Here is a 12,282-nt window from a genome sequence, read left to right on the forward strand (position 1 = left end):
AAGTATATGTGATGTTGTAGAACAACTTGAAAATTCTGTAAAAATTTCTTCTGTAAATACCTCACAATCCGATTATAAACAGAGATAGTATTGGGATTCACCAATCTCTAACAAAGTCAAAGTCACCACATATTTCCACATTTAAGAAAGAAAAGACTAAAAATGACAAAAGCTTGCTTGATGTGAAACCCGTTTAACATTCATGAGCAATAAGTATTTAATGCTCAACAGAAGCCTGAAGAAGTCCATCACGGATCTGCTGTGCCACATCTCTTACAGCACCAGGCCCGTGGGGGATGAAGACAGCAGATGATTTGCTGGAAGCACCAATTTCTTTCATTGTGTCAAAGTACTGGGTTACGAGGACCATGTCCATAACATCCTTTGCACTAGTTCCAGGCACATTGACTGAAAATCCTAGCACACTGTCTCTCAGACCATCTACAATTGCTTGACGTTGTCGTGCAATACCTAAGCCTGCGAGATACTTAGACTCGGCCTCCCCTTCAGCCCTCTTAATTTGCAAAATCTTCTCAGCTTCTGCCTTCTCATTAGCAGCCACCCTCAACCGAGCAGCTGTAGAGTTGAATATAGTTAGAACATGAAAATAGTAAGGAAGACTGAACAAGAGTATCAAAATTTTGAATTTGGAAAACTAAAATCGAATTGCCATCTCTATCTCCACATCAAAATATTAACCAGAACAAAAGCTTGGAAGACATAGACGTAACTACAATTCGTAATACCGCAGTGTTTTGATCCATATTTAAATATTTTTATCCACAAGAAGATCGCTATAACTGTACATGGAAAATACCTCAACTGGAATGGATATTCCTCTCTATTAGAGCAGTTGAGAAACAGTAAGCGTGTAAGGTAGGCTTAATCAGAGTAAAGAATTTATTCATACCAGCGTTGATTTCATTCATAGCCCTCTTCACATGCTCATCTGGTACTATGTCAACTATAAGTGTCTGAACAATTTCATATCCATAAGCTGACATAGCCTGTAAAAGAGCAAGAAAGCACTTATATGATCCACATCAATGATATCAATGAAAATTCATCAAGCAATTCACTTACTTTCTCAAGTTCCTCCTCAACAGCCTTAGCAATATCGTTTTTTTGCTCAAAGACATCATCCAGATTGAGTTTTGGAACACTTGCTCTTATGACTGATGAAATAAAGCACAGACAAGTCAAAAAATGTGTCATATCTTATTTAATTGTATCAATATTAAGTTAGATGGTCATAAATGAACAAAAACCTATGCATGAAATAAATCATCAGATATAAATAAAGTGAAAGCTCAGTTACCGACCATCAAAAACATAAGCCTGAATTTGACCCTTAGTGTTACTTAATTTGTAGAAAGCATCATTTGCTTTGTCCGCCAGGGCACGATACTGAATTGATGCGACAACATTGACAAATACATTGTCCTGAATATTAGTGCAATAAATGCATCAGCTATAACTCATAAATTTCAAACTTACATCTACTGTTTCCATTCAACAAGTAAATCGTAGTAACTTTGATATTAGTATACGATGTTAACTTAGTTATTTCAAGCCAAAGTAAATCAGAGACAGGAAAAAATTAGACCTTTGTCTTGGTTTCACAGCGCACATCTAGTTGCTGCACTCTGAGGGAGAGATGACCAGCCAACTGGCTTCCAAGGAACCAAGGCACACAGTGGCAACCTGGCTCAAGCACATCCTGATACTTGCCAAATTGCTCCTTAATTGCAACTGTGGATTGATCAACTTGAACACAACAGAACAAATTGCCCATATTCTGCAAAGACAGCATAACAACAGATATTAAGAGTATTTAATTCATAACATGTCCACATATTAACCCACTAAACTTGCCCAAAAGAATATCAAAATAAATTGGAGCAAATGATACTTGTGTCTTTGTTACATTAACCAGCAATTTAGGGATTTTTCAGATTCTAGTAGAAAGTCTATATAACGCTTCCGGAAATTTGTCAAAATGAGCAATAATATAGACTATAATTCAGTTTTCCCTGGTTTTGCATTTACTAAGACAACAGATCAATTGGGAGCAACCTTTTTTTTCCGGGTAGGTATAGTATGTGGAAGACAGGGACTTAGGGAGGAATGTTTTGTTTTTGAGAAGTAAGAACAAGAAAACGTGATAAACCCAAAACAAATTTCAAGAATCATGATTTCAAAAACACCCAAATTTTAATTTTTATCATTGATACGCCAGCAGTAACGAAAGCCATATCTCACCAATTGATGGTGACGTTGCAGTTTCCTGTCAATTCTCAAGAAAAGTAACTTTTTAACCTACATAACCTCATCAAACCCAAAATTCAAAAACCCACCTTTTAAACCGAGAAGCACTAGGCACTAAATCAACGGCATTACAGAAGTTTAATACCCTTTTTAATCCATAAAATTATTTGGAGAATCCAACTGAACGATTAATTCTACTAGAAAGCGGATGTCATGCAGTTAGTCATGCTGACACACATGAAACTTAAAGATTAGAATACAAGAAAGTTAAGAGAGTCACGAGCTAAAATTCATGAAAGTAAATGGAGAAGCGAAAATATATCATCTATCTACACATACAAATAAAAAATGGAGTATTTTTTTTAAATATATACAAGATGTTTCATGCAGCGGAACTGAGTGGGGGGAAGAGACTTACGACTTATGACGCAAAACCAACAGCTGCAGAATGAAACGAACTACCAACTCAATTTGGGGAGTCTTGCCCTCTTTATATATGCGAAGCCGAAGATCCCAACTAGGCCAGAAAAGAAACAGCCTGGAAATTGAGGTTTTTTTTTTTTAGGTAAGAAGGGTTTTAAGCAAGTTATAACGTGAGAGCCCTGAAAAAATTACAAACAATGAGAGAGATACTTCTGGAAAATATCTTACTGAAAATCTTCTTTATTTTTTATTTTGTCCAAAAGAAACTACTTTTATTTATTACTAGTAAAGTTTAGTACATGGCTTGATTTGTTTAGCATACATGGTACCTGATAAATTATTAAGCTTTCATAATAGTTCTAGATTGCTTCCAACATGGTACCCTCTAATCTCTATAGTTAACCAAGAATTAGCTTAACTTTTGGAGAGTATAAAAGTATTTACATAATAAAATAATTTATCAAATAAGTACATTTTAAGAATTATTATAAATTAAAGTAAGGAAAGGTATATGTCAGTCATTTATTTGTTAAACAAACACTAGTAGAAATCTGGGTTTTAGCGATCACAAAAAGCGATCAACGTCGGTCTGTTTATGCAAAATACCGACCAAAACCCGTCCTAACAGGCTTGGTCGCTTTTATATATCGACCAAAGTTGGTCGCAAAGGTAAAAGGACCAATTGTGCAATTTAAAGCACATACGGCCAACTTTGGTCGGTAACATATTTTAACAATTTAATTTTACTGACCAAAGTTATTCGGTGTATGTAAATTACATTATATTATTAACTATTAAAATTTAAAGATTAACGACCAAAGTTGGTCGGTAAATTAAAATATATATTTTTTTTAAAAATTAAAATTTAACAATTAGCAACCAAAGTTGGTCGGTAAATGTGAAATCTAGGTAATCCTTGTTCATTAACCGACCAACTTTGGTCGGTAATTATTAATTATTATTATTTTAAGATTAAGCGACCAACTTTGGTCGCTAATCAGAAGAATTTTTTTTCTAAAATTAAATACTGACCGACTTTGGTCGATTTTCTGGGTTTTAATTTTGGCATAAAATGTCTGTTTTGGCAGCTACACCACCTGCCAGCATACCAAAATTCTTAAACAGACATTTTATGCCAACAACAACACAATTCAATAAATACATTAAAACTAACAAATTAAAGTTCAATAGAACTAAAAAAATCCAAAACCAAGTTAATACTTATTACAACTAGTTCAAAATCGGTTCTATTTGTCTAGTTCAAAGTATATACAAGTCAAGGAGTGTTTTGTACAACATCATCATCACCGTCTGATGAACTTTCATTAAAAGACGGTGTCGAGAAGGGTCTTGTGGAGGACGTGAAAAACGACCACGGGGAGGACGGGAGGAACAATCACGGGGAGAACGGAAGGAACGCTCACGTTCAAGTCGAGCCTCTGGCGATGACTCACGAGACCGGGGCAATGGAAAAGCTCCAGTAGATAGGAGAGTTCTGATCTGAGCTTGCATGCCAAGGAATTGAGCATCTCTAACCCTTTCTCTTTCCTTGGCCACTTCTAGCTCGGATGTGAGCTGTGACACAGTCTCCCGCATAGCGGAGAGGCTCTCCCCATCAAGTTGCTCGCCTTGCGAGGAAGTCCTTATTCCTTGCATTCCACACTTATAGCGATGAAACTTTTTAGTAGGAAGACCGTATACCTTCCCTCTTTTTGGACTGCCAGCTGACTCCATCCATATTCTTTCAGCATCCTCGTCCGAAGATTGGGCTGGCTCGCCCGATTCATCAGTTGGCTGAGTGCGGATGAACTCTTCCACGTTAGTTTGGTAGCGATCCTATACGAAAATTTAAATTGAATTAGTATTTCAAAATTTATATAAAAGTAAATTAAAATACTTAAAGAAAAGTGAAAGCTTACATATACAGTCGAGGCTCAGTCCTCGACCCATCTTTCTTGATTCTTCTCTTTCTTCTTCTTTACAATATGCGTCTCCTTGAATAGCTCATCATGGTTCATTGTACGCCCCAACTTCTTTTCCTGAAAAAAAAATTAATTTAGTTAATAAACAGAATAGATATACTTTGAAAATTAAAATAATTTAAACAATTATGTACCAATCTTCTTTTTATTGTCCCTAAGCTGATCGCACCTCTAGTGTGCAAGGAGCCTCCCTTCTCAGATGCGTGAGCTTTTTTCCTTTTTCGCTCTTCTCTAAGAACTTTGCGGTAAGCCATTGCCTTTGCAAATCATCCCATAAATTTTGAAGTAACCAGTTAGGCTTCTTGTTCTTCTTTCTAACTTCGGAGAAAGTATGCGACAATCGCTTGCAAGCTTTGTGATGGAAATTTGCAGCCACTTCCGCGCTATAGCGGTGTTCCCATACACACTTGCTCTGTATTTCAAAAGTTAAATATTATCTGAAAATTTCATAAATATAAATTATTAAACTGCTTAAAAGAACATTATACTTTAAATTGATTGAAAATTTGCTCCTTCAGCGAGAATAGGAAATCAGTCCAAGTCGCATAAGGGCCATCATAAAGCTTTCTGCTGGTTTTGGTGATTATCCTCGTGGTCTTATTCCTCGGGATGAACTTGCAATTTAACAATAAAAATAGATTAATATCTTAGTAAAAACTTTACAAAACAATAAACGCAAAAATAACAAATAACGCTTACCCATCACCCTCGGGGACTATGATGATCCTGCCATATCGATCATAATGCACCTCCTCGTCATCATCAGCATCATCGTCCGAAGCATGTATATCAGAGGTATGTGTGGACGGTGTAGGGGGGTCAGAGCTACTACCTCGTAGGCGAAGGCCTGAAATAGATAGAGTTGATGATGAAGATGGTTGTGATCCCTATGACTGCGACATAGCTAGATAGACCTCAAGTGGCTGTGATACTGATGGTTGTGACTGGAGTGGTTGTGATCTATGTGGCTGTGACATAGATGGATGTGATCCATACGATGCAGATGGTTGTGATCCACATGATCGTGAGGTAGTTGGACTGTATGTCGGACGTACAGTCCTATGGCCCTGTGATGAAAGACCTGGTGTCTGCATGAAGGTGTAGGGCTCGTGATGCTGTGGCAGCTCAATATATCCGTGGGGTGGAGGATAAGACATAGGCATCTCTGTAGAGGGTGGAAAAGAGGGAGTATCATTAACTAGCCTCCTCTTTTCTTTCCTAGCCTTTCCTCGACCCCGAGAACCAGTAGGGTCATTGTTACCTTGACCCTTGCCTATCATCTGCATAATATAATATATATTTAGATTGAAACATATAAGAAACTAGCTATAAAAAAGAGTTATTTCAAAAATCAACTTTTTAAAGCTCATCGACATATTGTTCCTCGTCCGAGAATTCTTCGTCCTCACTTGTTTGAGCTTCATCAATTGATTCTTCGTCCTCATTTTCTATAATTGTTACTTCATTTATATCAACTTCTTCCAATATGTGTTCACGATGTTCCAAATTATTTTCTAGCTGATCGTCCACTATTTGGTGAACACTGAAGATATCGTTTTGATATGCAACATCTAACACATTCTCGACTTCCACCCTACCTACAGGCTTAGTTTTTATTACAACCCACCAATCAGACTTATTTCGCCCCAATGGATAAGGAGCATAATACACTTGCCTAACTTTATGTGCAATTATGAAAGGATCATAGCGATCATACTCCCTCGTATGATTAACCTCAATTATATTGTATTGATTGTGCACTCTTATACCTCTTGTTGGATTTGGGTCAAACCACTTGCATCTAAAGAGCATCAATTTCTTAAATGGCCAACCTGTATATTCTAGTTCTATTATTTCTTTGAGCACACCATAATAATCAATATCTCCAACTTGGTTGCCATCACCACCTTGAACCCACATCCCGTTGTTGTTGCTATTTTTATTTTTAGAGCAATCCTCTGTATGGAACTTATAACCATTCACTACGTACTTAGACATTGTTGTGACCTCAAGCCCAGGTCCCCAAGATATATCTTTCAAAAATTGATTTACACTATTATTTGAATTATTTACCTACATGATGTTAAAAAAATTCATAAGTTAGCATAACTTACAAACATTATTTACCTATATAGTGTTAGAAAATTATCAAGATAAACTTACAAATTATTTGAACGATGTATCAAATCTCGTATATACAGCATCATGGCCAAATTGACCCATGAAGTGACTGCTACACATCAAAAAAATTTAGTAGTTGCATCGAGATGTAATCACTGTAAATTTTATATTTTGATAACTAATAAATCAATACTTACTTGAGAAATGTACAACTTCGGGACAATTTAGCAACACATGAAGTGTACCTGACTTGTACTCCATATCACTCAAACTTCTCTTTCTAACATTTTTAGAACATCAGCCTGGTCGATTGAATATGGGCATTGGCGGATATAATGGATCATTCACACATTCGACCATGTGCCTATTGGGCCTATTCCTAGAACATGGCACGTTACTCTCAAAATAATAAGAGCAAAAATGAGCAGTTTCCTTTGCAAGATAAGCTTCGCATATAGATCCTTCAATCTTATTCCTCTGCTTAACAAATTGTTTGCATTTTCCAATTGTCCTACATAATGTCATGTTAGCCATAGATCCTTCAAATAAAATAGAAAATTACATCAAACTTATAATATTACCTCTCAAAGGGATACATCTATCTGCATTGAACAGGCCCTCTAAGTCGTGCCTCGTGTACAAGGTGGATTGGAAGGTGTTCCATCACATTAAAAAAACCACATGGAAATATCTTTTCCATCTTACTAGAAGTTACACGAATGTTATGATCCATCTGGAGTAGGTTTGCTTCCCTTAATATGGTAGAACACAAGTCTTTGAAAAACAAACAAATCTCTATGATGGGTTTCCAGATTCTTTCAGGCAAACCGCAAAATGCAATAGGCACTAAGGTCTCCATGAAAACATGACAGTCGTGACTTTTCAAATGGCTCAACTTCCCTACCTCCATATCTACTTTTTTTCCAAGATTCGACGCATAACCCTCAGGCATCTTCAATTTCGTAACCTAATCACAAATTTGCCATCTTTCCTCCAAAGTGAATGTTTAACTTGCTTTGGGCTTGAACACCTTACCATATTTTGTTGTCTGTAAGTATAATTCAGGCCGCCTGCAATATTCTTGTAAGTCCATTCTAGCCTTCGGGTTATCCTTTGTCTTACTTTTAACATCCATCATTGTGTTGAACAAATTATCAAAATATTTTTTCTCAATGTGCATGACATCAAGGTTGTGACGGAGAAGATTATCCTTCCAATAAGGCAACTCCCAAAATATACTATGTTTCGTCCAATTATGAGTAACACCATATCCGGGGAATCTATAAGGGGGAGTTTCAGTAACTTTACTGAAATTCTGGACCCTCTCCCAAATTTTCTCACCTGAAAGTATCGGAGGTGGAGAATCATATTCCATTTTATTCTTTTTGAATGCATTTTTCATCTTTCTAAACTCATGATCATGAGGCAAGAATTGACGATGACAATCAAACCATGATTGTTTTCGGCCATGTTTCAAAGTGAATGCTATACTATTTTCCATGCAATAAGGAAAAGCTAGCTTCCCAGCAGTCATCTACCCAGACAACATTCCTTACGCAAGAAAATCATTAATAGTCCACATTAAATTAGCACGCAAATTGAAATTCTGCTTGGTTGATATGTCATATGTTTCAACACCATCATACCACAATTGTTTTAGCTCATCAATCAAAGGTTGCAAATATACATCAATCAAATTTTTCGGGTTACGTGGACCGGGGATATACAATTTAAAAATATATATGGACTAGTCATACACAACTCGGGTGGTAGATGATAAGGTGTAAGAAAGACATGCCAACATGAATATGGTGTCGCAGATATAGAAAAAGGCGTGAAGTCATCCGCACACAGATCTAACCGAATATTCCTTGGTTCACTATCAAAATCTGGATATGTCCTATCAAAGTTCTTCCAAGCTTCTCCATCTGAAGGATGACACATAACACCAGGTGGTTTTCTATTTTCAAAGTGACATCTCATTTGAGGAGCAGAACGCATCGACGCATATTACCTCTTTAACCTAGGTATAAGAGGTAAATAATGCATCGCCTTGATAGCGACCATATTCCCGATGAAAAGCCTCTTGAAAGACTTTTTGCAAAATTTACAACTGTCTAAAGTTACATCATCTTTATAATATAACATGCAACCCCCTTCACAACAATCAATTCTCATTGACGAAAGTCCTAACGTAGAAACTAATCTCTTTCCCTTATGGAAATCACCAGGTAATTTGATATTAGGGTCAACTAATTCACTCATAAGGTCAATGAAAGAGTCCATAGCTGCTTGAGAAATATTCCAATCAGATTTGATACTTAGTAATCTAACTGCAACAGACAGCTCAGAGTGCAGACTTCCTTTACGTAGTGGACGACTAGCTTCCTCTAACTGTTCATAAAAACATTTTGCGTCATCATTAAGAGTTTGTTCAACATTTTCATTGGGCTCAACCCTGAAGTGCATCCCAAAAGCATCCATAACCATATCATGAATTCTAGAATCACGATTTGTATTCTTCACCGACCTACTACTTTCACCAACAACCATGTTATGAAATATCCCACGGCTACCATCGATCTCTCCATGATTAGTCCATACAAAGTAATTCTCTATAAATCCCTTCCTATAACGATGAAGCTTAACTTCCTCCGATTTTTCAAACTTCATACAGTCGCACCTAACACAAGGGCACCTAATTACTCCTTTATTTTGGTATAGTGGAAGTGACATTGCATGTCTAATAAAGTCATTAACCCCTTCTACAAAATCCTTCTGCAATCCCCGCCGATTAGAATAATTCCTATTGTACATCCAAGTACGATGTTCCATCTATACAAATAAAACAAGAACAAATTAATTTAGTTATTTCATATCATAATCTTTTTTATAAACTAAAAGTTCAACTACAAATCCTAAAAGTTCAATTCATATCCTAAAATTTTAATTTATAAACTAAAAGTTCAATTTATAAACTAAAAGTCTAATTCATAAATTAAAAGTTCAACTACAAATCCTAAAAGTTCAATTCATATCCTAAAATTTCAATTTATAAACTAAAAGTTCAATTCATAAACTAAAAGTTCAACTCATATAAAAAAATCAATTTATAAACTAAAAATTCAATTTAATATCCAAAAGGTCCAATTCATGAACTAAAAGTTCAACTACAAATCCTAAAATTTCAATTTATATCCTAAATTTCAATTCATAAAATAAAAGTTCAACTACTACTACTAAACTCTAGATTCTAACTAAACTATTCAGGACTGTACAAAGTATAATTCAAATCTTACTAAATTATTCAAGACTAATTAAACTAATTAGTTAATAAAATTAATAAACAAAACTAATTAAAACAAGACCTAAACCCTAGTCATCAATAATATACAATGTTCAAAGAATTGAAACAATAAAATACAATGTTCAAATAATTGAAACGAAAACTAGAGATAACAAAGAAATAAGTTGTAATTCAAACCTTGATTTTTTAGGGTTTAGGAGAGAGGCGGAGCAGTGGCCGTGGCAACTCCGGCGACGGAGACGGCGTTGGGCGGTGGCTACACGGGGTGGAAAATGGGATTTATATGGGGGAAATTGAGAAGGAGAATAGGGAGGAGTTAACAAAATTTGGGGAAGAAAATAATAGAAATGAGGGGGAAACTCGTTTTTAGTTTCTGATTTTCAGAATTACCGACTAAAGTTGGTCGGTACATTAAGTGTTGACCGTTTGACCAAATACCGACCAACTTTGGTCGGTTTTCTTAAAAAACTAACTTTTTTATTTCTATTGTTTAACATATTATAAGCTATAAAAAATTATTAATAACTATAAATATTTATTTTATTTTACTATAATTAATATAAATAATTATAAACTATAAGCATAATATTTACAAAAAATTATATTAACTAGATAATTACTTTTAATAGATTATAATAGCATCTATGTAAGTAAATTTTTAAGTAGATTATTTAATAAATTTTTAATAGCATCTATGTAAGTAAATTATATTAACTAGATAATTAATTTATATATATATATATATATATATATATAGGTGAGACGTTTTGTTTTTAATATTCAATGATGCATTTCAGTAAGGTATAAGTCGATGAATCAATTTACAAACAGATATATTTGATGATAAATTATATATACTAATTAGGATATTCACAAGTCTATCAATCCCAAAAAGACGTACTTGTGAAGATCCTAATTAGTATATATAATTTATCATCAAATATATCTGTTTGTAAATTGATTCATCGACTTATAACTTACTTAGATGCATCGTTGAATATTAAAAATAAAACGTTGTACTACTTTAACTACATATATAGCATGTTATAGTATATGTTAGTGTATTCATCCCTTTTATTACAAAAGTGTTAACGGATTACATTTATATTATTTAGATAGTAAATATAAAAGTGATTTAAATTTTGACCAATGTTGACCAACTAACCGACCAAAGTTGGTCGGTTACTTTCTAGATATTAAAAAAAGCAACCAAAGTTGGTCGGTAAATGCTTCCCCTGTATTAACCGACCAACTTTGGTCGTTAATTTTAAATAAGATTTCTTTATATTTTATAAAATATTTTAAATAATAATATAACTATTAAAAATTTTTAATTGGGACCAAAGTTGGTCGGTAATGTGAAATTTATTTTGACTACACAATGCTGACCATCTGGGTCAACCTGTTGACCACTTTACCGACCAACTTTGGTCGGTAATTTATATAAATAAATATAAAATATTTTTTTCTTCTTTACCGATCAACTTTGATCGTTAATTTGGACAAACTAAGTTTAGTCGTAAAATTTTGGTCGCTAAATTTCGGATTTCTAGTAGTGAAATACTTTTATTCCTTTTTAAGCACTGAAAATAATTAAAATATGGGTTGACAATCTACAGAATAGAAGGAACTTAAGTAATCCGCGAATAGAATTTCAACTCTTAAGAGTATTAATTGTGTTATATTCTTGTGAACTTGAAATAAATGGATAAGAGTAATACCTTTTCCTAGTTCGTTAAAGAAACTACACTTTCCTTGCCAAAAAAAAAAAACTACACTTTTAGTCCTTTTAGGAGTAGTTTAGTTTGAATATGGCTTATGCTGTGATAAGTTATGCTGAGATTAGTTATTATGGTATTGTTTTTTATCAACTGTTTGGTATGTTGTATTAAAAATGACAATTGCATAATTTCTAATAAGAAGGTATAAGTTATTCCGACACTAATTACCACACCCCCTACAAGGTATAAGTCATCCTAGTACTAATTTTAATCCTGAAATAACTTTTACCGGATTTGCTAACCAAACAAAGTATTATAATGATATTAATTTTTTATACCAGCATCATATCTACTTATACCTCATATCAAACGACCCGTTTGGCTTCCAAATAGAAGTATGCAATACGAATCCATTATAGTGTCCATTATTCTTAGAAACATTTTTTTTGCTGGTCTAGCA

At 34.4% G+C, this 12,282-nt stretch overlaps 1 protein-coding gene across 3 annotated transcripts; it reads right to left on the bottom strand.

Annotated features, from left to right (window-relative positions):
- Nucleotides 1–7: 7 nt before the first annotated feature.
- On the bottom strand, nt 8–2,816 carry LOC104247618 (hypersensitive-induced reaction 1 protein). 3 transcript variants are annotated; one of them, XM_009803680.2, is made up of 6 exons: nt 2,687–2,816; nt 1,607–1,798; nt 1,323–1,443; nt 1,084–1,175; nt 911–1,007; nt 8–576 (listed from the first exon to the last, which is right to left on the bottom strand). In XM_009803680.2, exons 2-6 carry the CDS (start codon nt 1,793–1,795, stop codon nt 218–220), a joined length of 858 nt encoding a protein of 285 aa, XP_009801982.1. In that variant the 5' UTR covers nt 1,796–1,798; nt 2,687–2,816; the 3' UTR covers nt 8–217. The 3 variants fall into 3 exon arrangements, with proteins under 3 accessions (XP_009801982.1, XP_009801981.2, XP_009801983.1); XM_009803679.2 differs by lacking the exon at nt 2,687–2,816 and adding an exon at nt 2,077–2,208; XM_009803681.2 differs by lacking the exon at nt 2,687–2,816 and adding an exon at nt 1,913–2,082.
- Nucleotides 2,817–12,282: the final 9,466 nt, after the last annotated feature.

This window comes from Nicotiana sylvestris, chromosome 3, assembly GCF_000393655.2.
Source record: "Nicotiana sylvestris chromosome 3, ASM39365v2, whole genome shotgun sequence".
Classification (NCBI taxonomy): domain Eukaryota; kingdom Viridiplantae; phylum Streptophyta; class Magnoliopsida; order Solanales; family Solanaceae; genus Nicotiana; species Nicotiana sylvestris.